The following is a 24,397-nucleotide window of genomic DNA, read 5'->3' as shown; positions in this document are numbered from 1 at the left end:
GCAGAGTTTCAAAGAAATGTAAATTACTACTATCTATTGTTATTCAACTATTATTCAACTTTTTCTGCAAATCGTGTTGGATACCCAAACAGGCTTTCTAAGGGGTGTCGTGCTCAACACCAAGATTTGCAGGTGGAATTCGCAAATGGTTTTAATGGAGGTAGAAAGTCAGATCCCATATTAGTAGGAATTCAGGAGAAAATTGTTCAGTTCGCATTTTGATACGAATGTACCAAGTTCGCGCTTTCTGAATCATGGTACAAACCAGAACCTGGTTATCCTTTGGTACACAGACATTCAGAATTCTCTGGTGCAGTCCTCTGAATGCATGCAAAAATATGTACAGAGTCATAGAATAGTAGGGTTGGAAGGGGCCTATAAGGCCATTGAGTCCAACCCCCTGCTCAGTGCAGGAATCCAAGTCAAAGCATCCCTGACAGATGGCTGCCCAGCTTCATCTTGAATGCCTCCAGTGTGGGAGAGCCCACCACCTCCCTAGGTAATGGGTTCCATTGTCGTACTGCTCTAACAGTCAGGAAGTGTTTCCTGATGTTCAGCCGGAATCTGGCTTCCTGTAGCTTGAGCCCATTATTCTGTGTCCTGTACTCTGGGATGATCGAGAAGAGATCCTGGCCTTCCTCTCTGTGACAACCGTTCAAGTACTTGAAGAGCACTATCAGATCTCCCCTCAGTCTTCTCTTCTCAAGGCTAAACATGCCCAGTTCTTTCAGTCTCTCCTCATCGGGCTTTGTTTCCAGTCCCCTGATCATCTTCCTTGCCCTCCTCTCAACCTTTTCTAGTTTGTCTGCATCCTTTTTAAAGTGTAGTGCCCAGAACTGGACATGGTACTCAAGATGAGGCCTAACCAGTGCTGAACTAGTCTTTCATGTGATTTGGAAACTATACTTCTATTAATGCAGCCCAAAATAGCATTTGCCATTTTTGCAGCCACATCACATTGTTGGCTCACATTCAGCCAACTTATCTTAGAGAAAGGTACAAAACAACTGGATATTGAGGAGACTGCTTGGGGAAAATGCATATATTAGGCAAGCACGTGTACAAAAGTATAGGAAAAATGTACACCAAAATGTACATACATTGTTCTGTGGACTTCAATAAAAGAAAAGAAAGGATGAAGTCATAAATGGATGTTGAAATGGGACAGAGTGAACCTCATATGTGAAAAATGAGAAACGGAGAGAAACTAGAATTCACAGGCCCATCCCTCCGTACATGTTAGCACTGTAGATCTGGGTTTCCTGTATGCAATTTTGGTAATGGGCTGTTGTTCCTGTGCAATTATTACTTCTTATGACTTACAGGTATCCATAGAAATCAAAGAGGTTGGCCGTTACCATCTGAGATTTACTTTCCGTCATCGATCATCGCAGGAATGTAAGTAGTTGAGAGATGGGCTGTCCCCCTTCCCGAAATGCAAGAGGTCAAACATCTATCTGGAACCCACAGGAGGGGAGGAGGAGAAGCGGCATGGGGTGTGCATAGGACCACCCTAGGATACCTAGCACCTTGGGCAAGGAGAACCTTTGGTGCCCCTGCCCATCAGTTTTGCAGTTTAACATAAAATAATAACTTAACAAATAATAATATAATTAATCATATTGCCCACAGATTATAATATAATATAATAACCTGCATATAATATAATAACCCACATATAATAATATAACCCACATAATAATATAATTAATATTAAACATTATTATTATTATTATTATTATTATTATTATTATTATTATTATTAACATTTCTATACCATCCCATAGCTGAGGCTCTCTGGGCAGTTTACAGAAGTTAAAACATTAAAATACAGTATACAAAGCTTAATAATAATATTAACAACAACAACAACATAAAATAATACTAAAAAGCAGCTATGTGAAAATGGATCTGATTTCTCCTGTTTGCAGAATTTGATACCACTTGGTGCAGAATTGGGGGTGGGGGCAGAGGTTAAAAGAAAAATGCAGAGTATACCCAGCCCTGGCTCTATATGGCCGATGCATCATAGTGGTGAAGAAGCTGAGTGACAAATCAGGACATCCCTGGTTCAAACTGGCCTCTGCCATCAACACAGTTAGAAAAGTTTCTCTCACATCATCAGCCCATGTCTGCAGTTCTGGGACAGTAATCATAGCCTAATGTGTATATGGCTGTTGTAAGAATTACTGAAAATGTGTGTGAAGCACTTATAACTAGGGAAGATCCCAAATGGCCCCGTTCAGGTGGCAAAAGCAGACATAATTTTCCTGTTTGTGGGGAAGTGGCAAAATTTGCCACCAACTTTAAATGGGGGTGGGCAGATTACCTTTAGTAGTGGTGACTTCTTGGATTTATTTTTACACTGCTAGTGGGGAACATCATCCCCCCACCCCGCTGCCACCCAGTATGCCCTAAAACAGGTGCAGAACCTCATTCAACCCGAGGCTGAATTCCATTTTGGAAAAGCTCTCCGGGCCACATTCAAGTGGTGGGCGGGGACAGAGGCAGAAAGGGAAGGGCCTACCCCCCCCCAAATTATCAGCATATTCTAGCTTAAAGCTCTTAGCTCCAGTAACTATTATTATTATTTATTACATTTCTGTACTGCCCAACAGCCAAAGCTCTTTAGATGGTTTACAAACTAAGCCTTAGGAGAGACATTTCAACATTTTAGAATGCAGTGGGGGAAACTGCACAAAAGCCAGGGGACCACCAAATGATTGGCAGCTGGAGGAAAGTGGGTGGGGCCATGGGAAGGGGGTGTGGCCTTCTGGAGACCCCTGGAGGGATGGGTTGGGAAAGCCAGAGGGCTGGATTTGGCTCCTGGGCCTGGGGTTCTGCATCACTGCCAACATCAGGGCATTCTTAAGAAAAGAAAATGACAGCTGGGCCACTGAGAGGGGAGCTTTTGCTATCACTTCCATTTTACTAAGGGTAACCCCTGCCAGTGGAGGCTGGTGGCTCTGATGTCAGTGGGGTGGTGAATCCACTTGGGGTTTCAGTCAGAACCACCTTGGAGAGTTCCATTAAAGTTCTGACTGAAACCCGGAGTGGATTCATCCAGAGTGGAAACCCAGAGCTTTGCACCTTGGATAGCTCCTTTAGAGTTCTGACTGAAACCCAGAGTGGATTCGCCCCTCACTGACAGGCTCCACTGGCCCCTGCCCCTGCTCAAGATGGTGGAAAATTTTGGTTCATCCCTTGCAGAATCACTGGAATTGCCCAGTGGCTCACAGTTTGCTACCCCTGCCTGCAAATGGAGAGGTATGATTTGCACACATGAGTGGTCATGCCAGTACAATGCTGGGTGATCATTCATCAGAGAGGCAGAGCAGCATCAAGAATTGTGTTTTTGACTTTTCTTTTGTTCTTCCTGTGCAGCACGAGATAAATCTGAAAGGGCGTTTGGAACCGCCTTTGTGAAGCTGATGAACGTGGATGGAACCACTCTGCAAGATGGCAGACATAACTTAATAGTTTACAAGGTACACTTGCTTTTTGAAGTCCTTGGTCATGTCATGGGCCCTGACCAAATTTATTCCCTGTTTCATTCTTTTTGTTTTTGTTGGTTTAATCGGATTCTTATCCATCTTTCAAGACTATAGTCTTCCCAAGGTGGCTTACACCCAGAAAACTAGGCATATGAATTTATTTACAATGTTTGTATACTGCCCCACATCTAAACAGATTCCGAAACAGTGAACAACTTCTGAGAACAATTTAAGAGATAAAATGAATGAAAGATGAAAAGAATGAAGCATGATATTAAAATTATTCTTTAAAAAACAGAGTGCCAATAAAACTGAGGCTGATCAACGAAGGAAGGCTTCCTGGAAAAGAGCTATTTTCAGGAGGCGCCAAAAACAACGCAGTGTTGGCAGCTGCCTGACCTCCAGAGGCAGTGAGTTCCATAGGAAGGGAGCCACCACACTGAAGGCCAGAGCCACTCTGGGTGGACTCCAACTGGGCCATAGGTCCATGTGGAACCACCAGGAACGTGCCTTCTGATGACCTCAGTGATCGGGCAGGCTGGTAAGGGAGAAGGCTAGAATCAACACGCAGACAAAAGGGCTCTTTTCCAAGGCTTTATTTCCATTCAACCTAATGACGCTTACAGTTGCTAATTGCCTGAGCCTACGTGGAAAACTCAAAGGAGCAGCCTACCAGGGGATTCTAGCTTTAGGGAATCAGTTGGTCTCCGTTTGGAGGAAAAGCGCGGCAACCCGCTGAACTGAAGGAGTAGGAGGGGAGAGTCCACCCCTCTCCCATGGGGCATCGGGGCGCAGCTGTTGTCATTGTGCCAAGTGGGCTGAGCACCTCCTCTCGGCGCCTGCAACCTCCCACTTGACTCTGTGCCTGCGCCTCATGTCTAGAAGCTCAAATTGTCCCTCCCTTTCCCTGCCAGGGTCACTGTCGCTCTCAGGAGTGTGAGCAGGTGGGGGGCTCTCCCTCCAGCTGTGCCTCTGAGAAATGAGCGGGTTCTTCTCCCAGGGATTATATCTCTTCCTCAGAATCAGAACTGCTTTGGGACTCTAGGGGCTCAGATCCAGCCCTGACACCCACCCTGAATGGCTCCCCGCTTCCTCCACCATGACAACTAAAGTTTCAGAGGAGAAGGAGAGCAAGGGGCATGTCTTGAGGGACGCTAGGGTCCGTTGCAGAGTGAAGCAGGTAAAGTTAGGGGCAGGGCTCAGATGCTCCACCGGGTTCGCCACTCGTGGAAGCCAATGTAGGAGGGAACAACCCTAAGGGAGAGGCATCCCTGCAAAGCAAGTCTGGCCAAGAGGTTCATGCCCAAACTGTTGGAAACTTCTCTAACTTCCACTTCATCTCCTCTATTGATATTCGTAGATGTGTGACTGGCTGGTTCTATGCAGTCTGAGAGTTTCCTAGAATCTGCATTTGTAGAGAAGCTAGTCATTAACTGATAAAGTGGAGTGAGCCCGAAGCCTTGTTTCCTAGGGTGTGATGACTGTGAAGGGAGAGGATGTAAGAACATAACACTATATTTCCTTTAGAGATGTGTGAGAATTTCCTTTTTACTCACAGAACACGTGAGCATGTCCCATTCAAACCTCTGAACATGAACGCGAGCACATGTCCTCCGAAAGTATTCACAAATTGCCAAACAAGTGCTAACGTTCATCTCCTTCCTGAGTCCCAGTTTGATTTTCGCAGATGTCCTAATTTGCACACATTTCTGCCATAGACTGAATCAGCCCCACTTTAGTCTATGGAGGAAAGTTGTGCATATTAGGAAATTTGAGCAAATTTGGGGAAACTTGCGCAAATCTCCCACTGAGTCGCTGCTCAATTTATGTGGGTTTCCCGTTTGCGCAGAGCAAGCAACAATCACAAATGGGAATTGGGCACTAGACGAGCACCAAGGCAATGTTCGGAGAATCCTGGCAATTTGAAACATTGCTCATTCGCCCATCCCTAACCTCCTTCAGGAGATAATTCCATAAAGTAGAGGCCACCACTGAGGAGGCCCCGCCTCTACTTCCTGCCAGCCTTACTGATCTTGGTGGAGGCTGGTGAATGGATGCCATTCCTAACAGAATGGTGAATGGGTGATGTTCCTAACAGAATGTTCTCCTGCCTTAACTGGCTCAAAAGCACATAGGAAGAAACAACAGAATCCAGACTGGTTGTATGCAATATTAGAGTGTCTTAGGCAGCCTTCCCCAACATGATGCCACACAAGTTGGACTGAAACTCCTACGCTGGCTGGCTGAAGATGAACTGGTCTTTGGTGTCTGAAGCTATCTTCTTTATTCTGTCGACAGGGTGAGAACAAGAAAATGGAAGATGCTAAGTTTTACTTGGGTCTTCCTGGCACCAAGGTAGAAATGGAGGACCGGGATGGTCTTCCAGCCAAGCATCACACGACCAACTTTGCCTCAACCAAAGACAGTACCAAAGACAGCTTTCAGATTGCAACACTAATCTGCTCTACGAAGCTAACGCAGAATGGTAGGTTTGTCTGCCATTAAATCTTGGCAAATGCAGACAAGGTCAGAATGGGCATCCTAGGTGTCTTGTGTGACAAAGACATGTTATGCTTACTAGGGATGTATGAGAATTCTGTTTTTGCTCACAAAATATGCAAGCACCTGGTCAAAGCTCTGAGCGTGAGTGTGTGTCCTTTGAAAATGTTTGTAAATTTTTGAATACGTTCTCCCGAATATCTCATGCCTGAATATCAGTTCGATTTGTGCAGATTTCCTAATTCTAATCCTAATGACAGCCAGTGTGGTGTACTGGCTAGAGTGTTGGACTGGGAGAGGGGAGATCCAGGTTCTAGTCCCCACTTGGCCATGGAAGCTCACTGGGTGACTTTGGGCCAGTCACAGACTCTCAGCCCAATCTACCTCACAGGGTTGTTGTTGTGAAGATAAAATAGAGAGGAGGAGGATTACGTATGCTGCCTTGGGTTCCTTAAGAGGAAAATAGGTGGGATATAAATATAATAAATAAATGAATAATTTGCGCAAATTTCCATGGTAGAATGAATCAGCCCTGCTTTGGTCCATGGAAGAAATTTGCATAAATTAGGAAATCTGCACAACTTTGAGGAGATTGCCCAAATCTCCCATTCGATCAAATGGGAGATTTGGGCAAATCTCAAAGCTGTGCAGATTTCCTAATTTATGCGATTTCCTCCTCAATTTGCACAAGTTTCCCATTGGCACAAAGCAAGCACCAGTCGTGAATGGGGATAAGATATGAGATGAGCATTATAGGAGTATTATAGGAGAAAAAATTTACATGATGAATAATTTCCACACACACACACACACGTTACTTGCCTTATTTCCAAGTTAAAAAGAAGCTTACGATATAAGTTTGTACAAGGTTAAATTCCAGAGGGAGAAAAATTAAAATATTTATGTGCACAAGCCAGAGAGTGCATCTTCACTAGATGTTTAGCACAGATTCATGCCATGCCATTCTTTATCTGTACTTTTTTTCAGCACTACTTCAGGTGTTACATTTTTGAAGGGCAGGAATAGCTTCCATGGCGATTTACCGGGTAAAACATAACGTTAACATTCACACCCTATGAGCCTGATTTCGGGTTGGATCAATGCTGTTTGAAATTAGTAGGACTTAACCATCAGCCCCCCCTTCATGGATCACTGCCTGGTTGTGGCGAAGGGGCTTGCGTAACTCAGTGAAGCCATAAGCTATGCCGTGCAGGGCCACCCAAGACGGACAGGTCATGGCAGAGAGTTCTGACAAAATGTGGTCCACTGGAGAAGGAAATGGCAACCCATTCCAGTATTCTTGCCAAGAAAACCCCATGGAACGTATCACAAGGCTAAAAGATATGACGCCAGAAGATGAGCCCCTCAGGTCAGAAGGTGTCCAATATACTACTGGGGAAGAGCAGAGGGTATTTCCAAGTAGCACCAGAAAGAGTGAAGCGGCTGGGCCAAAGCCGAAAGGACACTCAGCTGTGGATGTGTCTGGTGGCGAAAAGAAAATCCGATGCTGTAAAGAACAATATTGTTTAGGAACCTGGAATGTCAGATCAATGAATCAAGGTAAGCTGGAGGTGGTCAAACATGAGATGGCAAGATTGAACATCGACATCTTGGGAATCAGCGAACTCAAATGGACAGGCATGGGCGAATTTAATTCAGGTGACCATCATATCTACTATTGTGGGCAAGAATCCCTTAGAAGAAATGGAGTAGCACTCATAGTCAACAAAAGGGTGGGAAAAGCCATACTGGGGTACAATCTTAAAAATGATAGAATGATCTCAGTACGAATCCAAGGCAAACCATTCAACTTCACAGTAATTCAAGTCTATGCCCCAACCACTGATACCGAAGAAGCTGAGGTTGATCGGTTCTATGAAGACCTACAACACCTTCTAGAACACCAAACAAAGATGTCCTCTTCATCATAGGGGATTGGAATGCTAAAGTAGGAAGTCAAGAAATCACCGGGATAACAGGCTGGCATGGCCTTGGTGTACAAAATGAAGCAGGACAAAAGCTAATAAAGTTTTGCCAAGAGAACACGCTGATAATGGCAAACATTCTTTTTCAACAGCACAAGAGACGGACTCTACACATGGACATCACCAGATGTTCAATATCGAAATCAGATTGATTATGTCCTTTGCAGCCAAAGATGGAGAAGCTCTATACAGTCAGTCAAAACAAGACCTGGAGCTGACTGTGGCTCAGATCATGAGCTTCTTGTTGCAAAATTTCGGCTTAAATTGAAGAACGTAGGGAAAACCACTAAACCATTCAGGTATGACCTAAATCATATCCCTTATGAATATACAGTGGAGGTGAGGAATAGATTTCAGGGATTAGACCTGATAGACAGAGTGCCTGAGGAACTATGGACGGAGGTCCGTAACATTGTTCAGGAGGCAGCAACGAAATCCATCCCAAAGAAAAAGAAATGCAAGAAAGCCAAGTGGCTGTCTGATGAGGCTTTACAAGTAGCTGAGGAAAGAAGGGAAGCAAAAAGCAAGGGAGAAAGGGGAAGATATATCCAACTGAATGCAGAGTTCCAGAGAATAGCAAGGAGAGACGAGAAGACCTTCTTAAATGAACAATGCAAAGAAATCGAGGAAAACAACAGAATGGGAAAGACTAGAGATCTCTTCAAGAAAATTGGAGATCTCAAGGGAACGTTTTGTGCAAAGACGGGCATGATCAAGGACAAAGAAGGCAGGGACCTAACAGAAGCAGAGGAGATTAAGAAGAGGTGGAAAGAATACACAGAAGAACTATACAGGAAAGATCTTAATGTCCCTGATAGCCATGATAGTGCGGTCACTGAACTTGAGCCGGACATCCTCGAGAGTGAAGTCAAGTGGGCCTTAGGAAGCATTAGTAACAACAAAGCTAGCGGAGATGACAGTCTTCCAGCTGAGCTATTTAAAATCCTAAAAGATGATGCTGTTAAAGTGCTGCATTCAATATGCCAACAAATTTGGAACACTCCACAATGGCTGCGAGACTGGAAAAGGTCAGTTTACATTCCAATTCCAAAGAAGGGCAATGCCAAAGAGTGTTCAAACTACCACACAATTGCGCTCATTTCACATGCCAGCAAGGTGATGCTCAAAATCCTACAAGCTAGGCTTCAGCAGTATGTGAACCGAGAACTACCGGAAGTACAAGCTGGGTTTCGAAGAGGCAGAGGAACTAGAGATCAAATCGCCAACATTCGCTGCATCATGGAGAAAGCAAGAGAATTCCAGAAAAACGTCTATTTCTGCTTCATTGACTACACTAAAGCCTTTGATTGTGTGGATCACAACAAACTGTGGCAAATTCTTAAAGTGATGGGAGTACCAGACCACCTTACCTGTCTCCTGAGAAACCTGTACGAGGGTCAAGAAGCAACAGTAAGAACCAGACATGGAACAACCGAGTGGTTCAAAATTGGGAAAGGAGTACGACAAGGCTGCATATTGTCACCCTGCTTATTTAACTTATATGCAGAGTACATCATGAGAAATGCCGGGTTGGATGAATCACAGGTCGGAATTAAGATTGCTGGGAGAATTATCAACAACCTCTGATATGCAGACGATACCACCCTAATGGCAGAAAGCAAAGAGGATCTCAAGAGCCTCTTGTTGAGGGTGAAAGAGGAGAGTGCAAAAGCTGGTTTGAAACTCAATATTAAAAAAACGAAGATCATGGCATCTGGCCCTATCACTTCCTGGCATATAGAAGGGGAAGAAATGGAAGCAGTGACAGATTTTACTTTCTTGGGCTCTGCGATCACCGCAGACGGTGACTGTAGCCATGAAATTAAAAGACGCTTGCTCCTTGGGAGGAAAGCTATGGCAAACCTAGACAGCATAGTAAGAAGCAGAGACATCACCTTGCCGACAAAGGTCCGTCTAATCAAAACTATGGTTTTCCCAGTAGTAATGTATGGCTGTGAGAGCTGGACTCTAAGGAAGGCTGAGCACCGAAGAACTGATGCTTTCGAACTGTGGTGCTGGAGAAGACTCTTACGAGTCCCCTGGACTGCAAGGAGGTCAAATCAGTCAATGCTAAAGGAAATCAACCCTGAGTGCTCATTGGAAGGACAGATACTGAAGCTGAAGCTCAAATATTTTGGCCACCTAATGTTTAACATAACTAACTGCATTTATTGGTTTAACATAACTAACTGCGTTTATTGAAACATTCAAAGCATAGGTGTCTCTTAATCGCTTCATGATTTGTTTACAGGCCATTTGTTATTGGCATATCACTGTACTTTGACCTGCACCTTGTTTATAAAGCTGTACAGAGTCTTTTTTGTGTTCATATTTCATTTGCTCCAATTTGCAATTAATGATGTTTGCTTTATATACATTGTTATAGAAGATAGCCTAATCCTTAAAAAAAAAAAGCTCTGTGGACATAAATAAACTCCCAACGTTGAATTCTAATGAAAACCATTGTTGTTTGTCAAATCTGCTTGTCAAGAGTTTTCCAAAGGAGTGAGTGTCATGAGAATCAGTCAACAGGAAGGCAGTCAAAAAGGGATGCCCAACTAACGCCCAACTTTGAATTACATGTATAAGATGTAGATTGATAGATAGGAAGCCATATTACTACCAGGTCAGACTATTTGTCTGCCTGGCTCAGCACTGTCTACCCCTTTCTGCTACCTGGTTCTTTTAATGCCAGCAGTTGAACCTGGGACCTCCTCCGTGCAAAGCATGTCCTCTGCCGTTCAGCCCCCATTTCTTGTACGTGACTGCACTGGCTCTCAGTTCCCCATTCTGAATAAGCACTAGCGTGGAATCAGACTTCCTTTTCAAGCATTGCTTCTCCAAGTTTGGCAATTTGGAATCTGGGCTTTGTGCATCTAAAGCCAGCAGAATAGGGTTTTTTTTTTGGGGGGGGGATTGCCTCCCACCAGGCTCTTGAAGGGCTGAAGGACATCAATAAGAGCTTTAAGCTAAAATAGCCTGGCAGTTTTTGGTATTGGGAGGGTTTTACCTTTAAAGGTGGCCTAAAATGAATTTAAATTTAAATAAATTTCTGGAAATCACCCCCCCCCCCAACACTTTTGCCCTTAGCTCCACCCACCACTGGAATGCAGTTCTGAAGAGCTTCTACAGAAATGTAATTCAGCCCTCAAGCTGGACAAGGTTCAACACCCCTGGTAGAATGTTTGACACAGGGGAGACAATAGAGGGGAATTGTTCCGTACAGTCCTTAAAGCAACGGCATCCCATTTTCATATTGAATCAAGCTGCCCTATTCTTGCAAGGCCATACAGGTTTCCAGAGAACCACTAGCCAAGGAACAATGAGCAGTTGCCAACCTCATGACCCATTCAAGAGACAGCAAAAATGGGAGATCGGTGAGGGCATAGAATCATAGAATCATAGGGTTGGAAGGGGCCTACAAGATCATCAAGTCCAACCCCCTGCTCAATGCAGGAAGCCTGAGTTTGTGTTTCCTCTAACAGCTGCTTGGGTCTCCTTAAGAAGGCTTCCCACTACAAAGTCAGTCAGCCAAAGGGGTCAGTGACTGAATGCCCCCTCGGCCAAATCTGGCTGCTCATGGGGGTGGGGGATAAGGGGAGCAAAATGTCTCCTTATCCACTTTCTTCACACCATGCATAATTCTATACACAACTGTCATGTCTCTCCTCACTCTCCTTTTCTCTAAGCTAAACAGTCCCAGATGTTGTTACCTTTCCACATGAACCTCAGGTCTGTTTAGAGACCACTTGGGGTAGAGCTTTTAATGTACTTGCGCCCTCTCTGAAATTCCCTGCCAGTTGATGTCAGGAAACTTTGCTTTGTTTCTGGTGGCTGCTGAAGGCATTTTTATTTAAAAAGCTTTTTTTCCTGAATGACCAGTCATGGTTTTATTGCAATGACTTGAATGAATATATATATATATATATATATAGTATTTTGATTCATTTTTCTTTACTGTTCATCTCTTGGGAATCTTTGTAGATAGAGAGCAATGTTAAATAATACAATAAATAAGATGAAATAATTGGGGCGGGAGTGGGGTTGTTCAGTATGTGAAATAAATTTTGAAAATACTGCACCGAGAAAAGCTAAAATCTGTGACCTGTATAAATGATTCGAGCATGCAATTATTTATTATATGAAATGTGTTTGTTGTATGGGTCTCAAAGTGGCCTACGGTGGTCCAAGCACTGACCAGCCCTAGAACTTCTTAACTTCAGCCAAATTGCTGCATTGTGCATGCTTCAGATTGCCCTTGGACACGCATGTGCTCATCCCATGTCATTTATGTTTCTTTTCCCATTTCATGGTGGCGTTAAAATCCTATGCGGGACACTACAGGATGTCTGCTCCACCCTCCTGGCTTCTGAGACGTTACTTGGCCCATTTGCTTTCCTGCCCCGTCTTCACAGTTCCAAAGGGCTAGAAACTTGCTAACAAAACAAAAACAAAAGTCTTCTGTGATTTACAGAAAATGGAATACTGCTTGCAGTACTCAACTGCATGCTTCAAAGCTTTTTCTCTCCCAGCAAAGCTATTCAACACAACAAATCTGCCATCTTGTAGATGTTGCCTTTTAAGTCAGTGAGTAGACAGGCACTCACATTCGATAAACTAAAGCTGAGACAGGGAGTCAAAAGATGAGGCTCAAAATGCTGTGTTCTCCAGAGCTCCAGGGAACCTTTTTTTTTCATCTTACTTCAGGGATGATGAACCTCTTTCAGCCCGAGGGCCGAATTCTGTTTCGGGCAAGCTCTTGGGGTCCACATTCCAGTGGTGGTCAGGGCCAAAGGCAAAAGGGGATAAGGCTGAAAACCTCAGCATATTTTAGTTCAAAGCTCTTACTGCCCGTAATTAAGCTTTTGGAGAGGCATTTCAACTTTTTTGAATTGGGGAAAAACTGTGCAAAAACTGGGAAACCACCAAACAATCAGTGGTTGGGGAAAATGGGTGGAGACAAGGGAAGGGGGTGTGACCATCTGGAGAACCCCAGAGGGCCAGATTGAGAATCTAGGTGGGCCAGATTTGGCCCCCGAGTTGAGGTTCTTCACTCCCATCATGTGCTGGTCTTGGACCGAAATAAAAGCATTCATTCATTCACTCCTGTCTTAGTTGGTGCCAGAAATAAACATTGTTTCCTGTTTTGTCCTGTTCTGTGGCCATTACAGAAAGTCAATTCTTTTGCTTCTTGTGGTCTAATTCTTGCTGCTTTGCCCTTGCCAGTTGACCTGCTAGGATTGCTGAACTGGCGTTCGAACTCCCAGAACATAGGACACAACCTAAAGAAGCTGATGGAGGTGGAAGGAGGAGAAATCGTCAAGGTATAACAAGGTTACTGGTTTGCAAATAATTGGGAATGCCTCTGGTTTATAATCTGGTGGTCCTTGTCAGGACCTTAAATTGCATTCCTATGTGCCTGTTGGATCTGGGATCAGAGAGGTGAGAATTTAAAGAGCTGACCTAGGGAGCATCTGACAAGATTTTAAAGATGTTGAGATAGTCAGTTCAACTAATTATCTGCCATAGCATACTTGGCATCATGGCATCGTTATTATGTATTATGCTATTTGTGTAAACGTGCCTTCTTGCAACTTATAATCAAATTATCCAAATCATTTTGCAAACGCTCTGCTGCCAGAGCACATCCTTTGCAAAGTATGAATTTTTGCAGGGCCACAATGCAGAATTCTGAGGTACACTCATACTTTTTTGCAGGGTATCAGCCATGATCCTGCCATACAAGATCTCAGATTTGCACATTTCTTCTGGCACATCAGGTGGGGGTGTGGTGAATACTGGGCAAAAGGAGGTACTTCAGCAATGAAACTTCCCCTGTCATACTAATCCCATCTGACTTTTACTCAATGAGGCTGTTCACGCAACATGCTAACCCCAATACAGTGGTTTTGAACCATGGGTGGTTGTTCAACCGTGGCTTATCATGTTGTCTGAATGCAGCCAGGGTGATTTGTTAACCATGCAGTGTGGCTTATTTTTCTCAAACCAGCCACCTTGAGAACCCATGGTTTGTTTTGGGGTGTTCAGGGTGGTTAGCAAGCTACCGTGAGGGAACCACACTGCATTCAGACAACATGCTAGCCCACGGTTCAGCAAATAACCTATGGTTCAAAACAACCCACACTCAACCACTGAGTGTAGCTTAGAGTGTTGTGTGAACCCAGTCTTTGAGTAGTACCTCTCTGCTTCCTAATGTGGAGTCAGGCAGAATGTAGATCAGGATCTACTGGTAGATCTCAGGGTGTTCAATCTCCAAGGGTTTCTTTCTTTAACCAGAGCATGGGTTGTTGTTGTTGTCGTTGTTGTTGTTGTTTAAAAACCACCACCACCACAAAAACCTCTGCCCTGGCTGGTCTTGTGCTAACTGCTTATCTCTCAACCTCCATGTTCCTCATCTGTAAAATCAGAGTACTAACTGCTTGTTTTTGCCCAGGTCTTCATTAGAGTGCTATGTTAGAATCCCTGCTCTATGCTAACTCACATGGAGGTGTGTGTATTTCCTGGTGTATTATTCATGGGCTGAAGTAGATAATTTACTCTGCTCCTCAGCCACCACTTTGTGCCTGCCTCTGGTTGGTAGACCGCAGCGCTCTAGTAGAAAACCAAAATAGATCCCGCAAGCCTGACGTCTGCCCAACCACATCCTAAAGCAGGGGGTTGAACTTCTTTCAGGCCGAGGGCTGAATACCATTTTAGAAACTTCTGGGTTCTGCATTTGAGGAGTGGGTGCAGCCAAAGGCAAAAGAGGTGTTATGAAATAGATGTCTGATGCAGGGAAATCTATTCCAATTTCCACAGTGTTTCCAATCTGGTAAGCAGGGTCAGACTGCATCAGATTTGGGGGGCAGGGGGGTTTTCCAGGAAAGTTTTGCACATTTCCCCCCCAGGTTCCGCCATTTGTGCAAATTGTAATTTGCGCAGTTTGGAGGGGGTGGGGGAAATGAAATGTGCACAAATGTTGCCGTATGTTTTTAAATTGTTGCTCTTGCACAACTGCGCATCATCGCAGGTCTGCCTGTTGGCTATGTAGCCCCACAGAGGCATATTCCCCTCTTGTCAATATCCTTCCCAGTTTCATCCTCGCCACACTTTACTTTGTTTAGCCCAGCAGAGCCATATTCCCTCCTTGTCAAACAACTTGTCAATTCCACCCCCCCCCCTTGCTCCGCAAGTGTTGTCATTTAATTTCTTACATTTCTATACCTCCCAATAGCCAAAGCTCTCTGGGTGGTTCGCAAAAAACAGACAAACATTGAAATACATTATATAAAGTATAAAACCATTCACGTAATGGCATAGAACAAATAGCACACACAACATATATCTAAAACCATTTCAAACAATCCGCCAGAGACAATCAAAGAGACCCATTATGCTGCCAAATGCCTGAGAGAAGAGGGCAGTTTTAACCTGGCACTGAAAGGTGACAATGTTGGCTCCAGGCAGGCCTTGTCAGGGAGATTATTCCACAAACGGGGGGCCACACCGAGAAGGCCCTCTCCCTTGTTGCCACCCTCCTAGCCTCCCTCACAGGAGGCTCCCAGTGGAGGGCCTTAGATGCAGAGCATAGTGTAAGGGTCAGTTCATGCCAGGAGAGGCATTCCATCAGGTACTGTGGTCCCGAGCCATGTAAGGCTTTATAGGTCAAAACCAGCACTTTGAATTGGGCTTGGAAGCATATAGGCAGCCAGCACAAGCGGGCCAGAGTCAGTCTTATATGTTGCTGCAGTTACCTCAAATAGGAGCCAGGAAAAGGGGGTGGAGGCTTCATCTGGTTGAAAACCACTTGCTTGAGACTAGGGCAAGTGTGCAATGGAAGTGGGTATCCCCACATGTCAGCTCAACACTTCAAACCTTGAGGATCGGGTAGCTAAGTGGGTGATCTGGTCCTCTTTTCCCAACCTCTCAGTGGGTAATTTGCTCATGCTTTGACACAGGAACTGCAGTACAATGATCTTAATTTCTGTCTGTCTCTCCCCCCACCATTCCTGTTCTCCATCTGTAGTTCTTACAAGATACACTTGATGCACTTTTCAGCATAATGATGGAGATGTCTGACAATGAATCCTATGACTTCCTTGTGTTTGATGCCTTGGTAAGTTGCTGTCCTTTCCATGTATCCCTTGTTAGACCTTGGTTAACTCTGGCACCAAATTGGAGATTCCAGTTGGTTACTGTTTCTTCCCAGCAGTGTCAGTCTAGTATGTGCACAAAACAGCCTCCAAGTGGAGTTTTGTTGATGTTTGTTTGTTTAGAGGGTATTCTATATTATGGAACAACTTATTTTCCAGCTCCTTTTTTTCCAAGCATTTGAGCTTGTCCCCTTCTAAAATGAATGTTTGAGAGAGTGTTAGTTTTATGGCAGCTCGGAAAAGCTGTTGTTGAGTTCTGAAGGATGTAAACAGTAGGTTAGGAACCCACACTGTATTTAGCAGCAGTCTCTGTTGCAGAGTCTTGTACATCCAGCAGAGTTCTCTGAAATGCAATAGTCTGTTTTGAAAAGAGGACGTTTCTAGTCCTCAACATTATGATTGGGAAAGAAGAGAGATGGTCCACCAGTTCTGAAATGTTGTCATTTTGTTCGGTGACAACGTGTTGCCCCACCCCCCGCCCCCAAGGTATTGGTGTTGCAGAGTGCACAATCATCCCTCTGTATCCAACTGAGGTGGTAAAACAGATTTATAAAGGTTGAAGGCGCCTGCTGTTGGTCATGTTCTGGCCACACACAAAATCCCAGGATGGAGTGAAACTGAAAAGAAATGTACTCAGCAGTTTGGGGTGACCATGCCACTTATGGCTTCCATCTCTCCCTTTTTAATAGGTATTTATTATTTCCCTGATCGGAGACATCAAGTTTCAGCATTTTAATCCTGTATTGGAGACGTACATTTACAAGCACTTCAGTGCCACCCTGGCCTATGTGTAAGTATCCCGTTTTAGTTGGTGCTGCTGACTGTATTTTCACCGCAGATGCCTCATTAAATGTTTGCCGTGTGTTTCAAACTGTGTGCTTTTGTCTGTTCTAGATGAGTAAGGTAGGAAGCCTTCCCTTTAAAAAGTTCCTTCTGGTGAATCCTGGTTTGCTGTGAGGAAGATGCACGCTAGTGCACAACGCTCATTGGTTCCTGCTTAGCTCTTCCCACCAACACAAGCGGCTAAACAAACCAGAAATTGTTTGCTTATTGTGTCATCTGAACCTGGCATCCTGGCTTCTTGCTCCCTTTACAAGCCTGGATTTGTAAGCTAAGAAACTGTGGTTTGCCATCCTGGCTTGTAAAGGAAGCAAGACAAACAAAATGAGGACAGGAGTTGCGTATGCAAACAACCTCAAGTGGTAAAGAGCACACAACTACTATAATTAAACCACTGAACACTAATATGGATACAAAAGTCTTATATACACTTTATTGCAGAGTGGCTGCATATGTATCATAAACAGAACTCTCATGCTCTTAGAAAACGACTGCATGTCTCTAGTCGCTTGCAGATTGTACTGGACTTTTCTAGAAGCTTCTGGGGTGCTTGCTTGCTTGCTTTTCCCTGCCACTGGTGCCCTCTACGCCCATATCCTGTTTCTGGTTTTGCATTATCCCCGTGTGGCTCTTTTTTATAAATAAACCTTTCCTCATGCCTTTGATTTATGAGCCCCATGTACTTCTGCTGCATTTTTTTTTTTTTTGCTTGCCAGTTTTGTGACATTGTTTTGTGACATTTGTGTAATGCCACCCAGACTAAGTAAGGCATTGAATGCCAAAGAGTTGCAGTTTGTGACTTGCTGCCAGCAAAATGAGCCAAAACGTTGCTCTCAGCAAGGCCCACCCACTCTGCCTTGGCTAGTTAAGGCCAACCTGATGGGATCAAAGTCAATGGTTTGTTCAGATCATTGGCGCATTGCTGACAGCAGCCAGTGATAGATTTGAATTTTCAAACCACCGCTGCCAAGATTTCTTTCCCATTTTCATCCCAAGGGTTCGGGGCCAGACGCATAACCTTGCAGCAGTCCTCCTGGTTGGAGTAAGCTGGCACATGCTGTCTAGTCCGAGAACACTTCTCATGGCTGAGAAGAAGCATGCCACTCAGGCCATGGCTTTTCTGTAACAAAGGGTTTAACCAGGGCATGGTCTGGAGACACATGATGCAGCAGTATTGGTGAAGCTAAGCTGGCCTGGGGCTGGTCAGTGTTTGGATGGGTGGCCGCCTGTAAACCTCCATGTATGTACACCACCTTGAAGTCTATGGAGGAAAGAAAGAATATAAACAACATACCTGAACTTGGTTTTTCAAAAATTGGTATAGCATTCAACACTCCCTTCTGCCCCAACCTGGGGTCTTCATGCGGGCTATGGCTAGGGATGTCCCTTGCTGGGAAATTGGGTTCTTTTTTTTACTCCCTGGAGTTCCACAGCATGTAGGACTCACTTTGCGTTTGCGAACTGAGCTGCGGGCTTTCCCCCAAACTCCAGGAAAGTTTTTTGCGCATTTTTTTCACAGGTTCTTCAATTTGCGCAAATCTCTGAGCAGTTCGTGCAAATTATGGTCGGATTTGCGCAAATTCAGCCAAATGGCATACATTTGGCTGTAATTTGCGCACGCTGCTCAGAAATGTGTGCAAATTGCTCGAAAATTTGTGCAAATTGCAGAACCTGCACAAAATGCCCAGAAAAATCCATGAACTGACCTGACTTGCTACACATCCAGGCACCGCAGCGGGAACCAAAATGAAGTCCAGGAGGTCAAACCTAAGAAAACCCATCAAACTCTACCCCCATGACGGATTTCTCTGACATCCCTAGCTCTGGCTGGGGGCGGGGGGGAGCGGGTAGGGGCTCTCCTTCCCTTCTCCACTGCTCCTCTCCCATCTGGATCTGTGCATGCTAGTGCTATTGTCTCCTTCCGTGGCCGTGGCTGGGGAAACCCAGGAACAAGGGACCAACTTTTGGCATTCAGGCTTCCTCTTGCCAGTTGAGAAGGGGCTGGCGGCTCAGGGGATGAGCGGTGCTTTGCCCGCAGAAGGTCCCAGGTTCAATCCCCAGCATCTCCAGGTAGGGCTAGAAAAAATCCTGCCTGAAACCCTGGGGAGCCGCTGCCAGTCAGTGTCGCCAATACTGGGCTGGATGGACCAAGGGTCTGACTCAGTATGAGGCAGCCTCCTATGTTTCTATACCTTAGTGAGAGGGAGAAGAGGGGATGGGCTGCAGACCTGATCACTGTCAGCTGCTTAAGAACACAAGAGCCCTGCTGGATCAGGCCAAAGTTGTCAGGGGGCCCTAGCCAGCCTCTTTCAGTCTACTCCAGTAGCCAACTCCAGACACAGACAAAGGATTCTTTTCAAGGCTTTATTCCTTTTACAACTTAATAACTCTATCACCAGCGACTAAGCTATGAACAGCAGAGTAACCTATGCCCCGGGTTGGAAACAGTTGGTCCCCGTTTGAATGAGAATCACTTGCAGACCCTGAACTTATGGGCTAGGGAGAGTCCCTCCCCTTTTCCCTTGGGTCCTCTGGACGCGACCGTTGCTTGCGCGCCAAACGGGTGCTACGCCTCCTTTCTGCACCCTCCATAGCTCATCGCTCTTTGCGTCTGCGTCAAGCATCCAGCCAGCCCTCCTCCCGTGCTCTTTCACTCCCAGGACCGCTATCTAATGCCGGCAGGAGGAATCTCTGCCAGCTGCAGGGCCTGGGAGGGATGAGCACGCTCCTCTCCCACGGACGGCTGTTCCTCCTCAGAATCAGAACTGCTCTGAGGTTCTATGGGCTCAGTGTCCACCCTGACAAACGGCCTATCGAATCCAGCATTGTCTTCGCACAGCAGCCAAACAGCTGCTTCTGGGAAGCCCACAAGTAGGACATGAGTGTGATAGCACCCTCATGCTCGTGTTAACTAGCAACTGGCATTCAGAGGCAAGCTGCCTCTGATGCAGGAGGTAATATTTAAGATTTACCATTGTTTATTTAGTAACATTTATATACCGCCTTACCTGCTACAAAGCCATCACAATTTAAGACACAGCAATTTAGAACAACAACACCGTAAGACTATAAAACTAAGAACATTAGAACCAGTAAAACATTAGAACACTGAAACAACTGCATAATTTAAAATGCCAGATTAAAAAGATACGTCTTCCCACCTTTTCTGAAAGCCAGGAGCATGGGGGGACAATTGTAGTTCTTGAGGGAGTGTGTTCCACAGTTCGGGAGCGATATGGGAGAAAGCCCTACATAGCTATCTTGGCTAGTTGAAGCCTTATCCTCTTCGAAGCCTTATCCTCCTCGAAGCCTTATCCTTGGTGCTTCGACGACACCAGGAAAATATGCAGCTCAGACACGTTTGGCCATGAAATTCAGTCCCATGATAATAGGGCAAGTTTGTGGGATAGGGACTGCTTTCCCATGTAATGGAAATGCCACAGATGCTTTTGGTACACTGTGTGTACTCACAACATCCCTTGTTATATGTGAAAGGGATGCTAAACTTTGCTTTGACAGCATACACACACACACACACACAGGCTGGAGGAGTGGCAATTTCATTTATTGAAGGGGTTTGTATGCTGCCCTTTGTAATCATAGAATCATAGAATAGTAGGGTTGGAAGGGGCCTATAAGACCATTGAGTCCAACCCCTGCTTAATGCAGGAATCTAGGTCAGAGCATCCCTGACAGATGGCTGTCCAGCTTCATCTTGAATGCCTCCAGTGTGGGAGAGCCCACCACCTCCCTGGGTAATTGGCTCCATTGTCAGATTGCTCTAACAGTCAGGAAGTTTTTCCTGATGTTCAGCCAGAATCTGGCTTCCTGTACCTTGAGCCCATTACTCTGTGTCCTGCATTCTGGGATGATCAAGAAGAGATCCTGGCCTTCCTCTCTGTGACAACCTTTCAAGTACCTGAAGAGCACTATCCTATCTCTCCTCAGTCTTCTCTCCTCAAGGCTAATCATGCTCAATTCTTTCAGTCTCTCTTCATCAAGCTTTGTTTCCAGTCCCCTGATCATCTTTGTTGCCCTCCTCTGGACCCTCTCGAGCTTGTCTGCATCCTTCTTAAAGTGCGGTGCCCAGAATTGGGCACAGTACTCCAGATGAGGCCTAACCAGTGCTGAGTAGAGGGGAACTAGTACTTCCTGGGATTTGGAAGCTATGCTTGTATTAATGCAGCCCATAAGAGCATTTGCCTTTTTGCAGCCACATCACACTGTTGGCTCATATTCAGCTTGTGATCTACAACAATTCCAAGTTCCTTCTCGCTTGTCGTGTTGTTGAGCCAAGTATCGCCCATCTTGTAACTGTGCCTTTGTTTTGTTTTGCTTAGGTCCAGAACTTGGAGTTTATCCCTATTAAATTTTATTCATTCGTAATATTTATTCCACGGTGGTTTACAATGGAAATTAAAAACAAAACAAGAATAAAATATACAATATAGGTGCCAGGTCCTTGGCAAACGTGTAAATTCTGCCCATTTTATATTACAGGGAGCAGTGTGAATACACCACTATGTAGGTGTGTAGCATGCTAATTTCCATAACATGTGAAGCAGCCCTGAGCTTTTACAGTATGTGTCTGAATGTGTGTTCGCAATGGCTCTGTGAGAGAGAGGGACCATAGCTTAGCAGTAGGACATGTGCTTTGCATGTTGAAGGACTGCAGCCAATCAGAGTTGTCGATACTGAGTGGGCAAATCATCTGACCTGGTGTAAAGCAGCTTTGTCTGTTCCTCAAAGCATGGCATATGGTGCAGAGAAACGGGTGAAGTGGTATAATGGCATTTTTCTTCCCACCTTTGCTCCGATTGTCATGAGAGCCCCACTAACATAGCCCTGCATTAATTAATTAGAATTTCTCCTCTTGCCTCAGGAAACTTACCAAAGTTTTGAACTACTACGTCGGAAATGCGGACGACTCCAGCAAGACGGAATTGCTCTTTGCCGCCCTGAAAGCCTTAAAGTACCTCTTCCGGTTCATAGTTCAGTCAAGGGTGCTGTACCTCGGGTAAGGTGGAGACGGAAAACATAGGCTCAGTTTCGACTTCAGCTCTTCAGCCGCTAGGCATATGTTATTTATTAGGATTCTGTGGATTCTGTGATCGCATCGCAAGTGCAGAAATTGGTATTGGACGCAGAAAGTCAACATTGTGAAAACCTCCCCATTATCTGTTTTATTTTACTTTTAACACGTTTTTTGGGCTTTCGGCTACAAATGCATAGTGAAAATTCAGAGGTCACAGGAGGGTCTGAGTAGGAATTTGAGGGTTTGGAGGACTACCAAGCCTTTATTTCTGTGAACCGCTCAGAGAGCTTTGGCCATTGGGTTATAGCCAAAGTATAGAAATGAATAAATTAATCATTTAAAATAAAAGAAATAAGAGATGGCTACCTCATGCAGCTGAATTTGGGTGTCATGAAAGGGCAGCTGATTGTTGCTCTAATTTATTAGGATTCAGTTGTTACCGCCAGAGAAGAAGAAGAGGTGCTTGTGGGGATTTTGGTCTCAGGTGCCAAAAATAACTTGACTTGGGTACTGCTCACCTGGACTGGTGAGGGTGCTGCACCATTCGCTGCTCATTTCAGAAGGCGAAATGTCTTGGCCCATCCCTGGAGAGCTCTCCATAAATCTTTGCCCCTCCCCATGGTTAATGAATATGAAGTTGAGCACACTCCGGGAGAGAGTGGAGGACAGGAAGGCCTGACGTGCTAAGGTCCATGGGGTCACGAAGAGTCGGACACGACTTAATGACTGAACAACAACAACAACCCCATGGTTAAGAGAACAGAATTGAGAGCATGAGAGAAGAATAGCTCATCACAGGAGCTCTGCTCCCAGAAATAAAGACCTTGAGGCTTAACTGGTGCTAGGGACCACCAGAATTTAGCCCCAGAACCTGTTTTTGCTACCTGAACCCTGCACGCCCCCCAGTATCTGACATGAAGTAGCCATGAAGAATGCAGTGCCTTTGAACATGTTATGTGTACCTTTCCTTCATAACTACAGCCAGACCAAACAGGTAAGATTAGGTGAACGAGGTTTCCACTAATGCCACATCCCTCCCCCCGATATTTATGGAGCCATGAGTACTACTAACATTAAAGAAATGAAAACTCAGGTCCTCAGCCACTGTTCCCTCTATATGCAGCATTCAGGCTGTGAGTGCAATTGCTTAGGTAGCCAAAATGGCACCATCCGTGCACAAAATGGTGGTATCAGCAGGCCTGGGGAAACCTCAAGGTTTGCAGAAGTGAAAAAACAAAACAAAACTGTTTACAGTGGTGGGGGGAGCCCTACGGAGAGGGGAACCCCAGAATAGCACAGTGGGAACTGAACATGCTTTGTGCCCCAAATGCTGACTGACTGTTGGGGGCAGGGCGTGAGTGGGATGGAAATGGGGGGATGGAATGGAATGAAGTGTCCAGCACTTTGAACGGTGGCACTCCATGCTGCAACATTTTGTTGTGGGTCCCACATGTCCAACTTCTATTTCAGTTTCAAGATTTATTCTGAGCATACAGAGTCATAGCTGCCAAAGAACACTGCAGACATATTTTGTTTGCTTTCATTAGGCAAGAAGTTTAATCGTTCCCATCGATGCTGTCTGTACAGCTGAATGTTCAAGGAAACAAGCAGAGTTTCTTTCAGGAACTAGAAACGGCACAGTGGGGTTAGAGGAATTCCCCATAATATGAGTCCATCATTCATTTCCAAGGAATCATTGACTGATTGCGGGAAAGCCCAGTTCTTTTCAGGGTCAAGAGAGTGGAAATTAACTAGCTCTTTGCTTCAAACCAGCACTAAATATAAACCCCTTTTGTTTTGTTGTTTTTGGTCATGAACTTCCTCTTGCTCTTCTCTAAGACTGCAATCTAAACATATTTATTAAAGAGTCCGACTGAACATAATGGGACTTATTTATTTATTTGCAGCATTTGTGTGCCACCCCATAACCATAATCTGGGCGGCTCACAATAAACAGACATAAAAACAATTTAGACACAGAATAGAACATAAAACCATACAATCAAAATAAATGTAAACTTTGACAACAAAACAAAACTCAGAACAACCCTAAAATTAAACACATGGATTTTAAAACTGAGAGGCTCAGACAACATGAGGTGGGTTGTTGTTGTTTTTTTAAGACCTGGTTCATTTAGCGCTGAAAAGACCTCAGGGATGGCGTCAGGCAAACCTCTCTCAGAAAGCTGTTCCATAACTGTGGTGCCACTACCAGAAAGGTCCCTCTCCCCGGTAGTTAGTATCTGACTTTTCTTTTTCTCTGAGCTCCAAACCATGCCATCAAAGGGATGGCCAGAAAATTGTTCTATCTATTGCATAGCTAGTGATTTCCCCAGACACAGAGCATAAATGCTGAAAAGAAATAGATAAATAAGGTGGCTAACAAAACAA

General features: G+C 44.8%; 1 protein-coding gene across 1 annotated transcript in view; it reads left to right on the top strand.

Annotated features, from left to right (window-relative positions):
• Window positions 1-24,397, top strand: part of DOCK5 (dedicator of cytokinesis 5) — a 234,958-nt gene that overhangs the window by 122,489 nt on the left and 88,072 nt on the right. Inside the window, exons 16-22 of the mRNA XM_084803950.1 lie at window positions 1,326-1,398; window positions 3,385-3,488; window positions 5,793-5,979; window positions 13,205-13,302; window positions 16,005-16,094; window positions 16,821-16,921; window positions 21,854-21,988. Of these exons, the coding sequence (XP_084660076.1) occupies window positions 1,326-1,398; window positions 3,385-3,488; window positions 5,793-5,979; window positions 13,205-13,302; window positions 16,005-16,094; window positions 16,821-16,921; window positions 21,854-21,988 (788 nt within the window). The remainder of the gene's footprint in view (window positions 1-1,325; window positions 1,399-3,384; window positions 3,489-5,792; window positions 5,980-13,204; window positions 13,303-16,004; window positions 16,095-16,820; window positions 16,922-21,853; window positions 21,989-24,397) is intronic.

This window comes from Heloderma suspectum, chromosome 6 (genome assembly GCF_057233095.1).
Source record: "Heloderma suspectum isolate Gila_16-S chromosome 6, 16-S_ref, whole genome shotgun sequence".
Classification (NCBI taxonomy): domain Eukaryota; kingdom Metazoa; phylum Chordata; class Lepidosauria; order Squamata; family Helodermatidae; genus Heloderma; species Heloderma suspectum.
The sequence above is the reverse complement of the archived record's forward strand: the minus strand, read 5'-3'. Positions and strand labels throughout refer to the sequence as shown.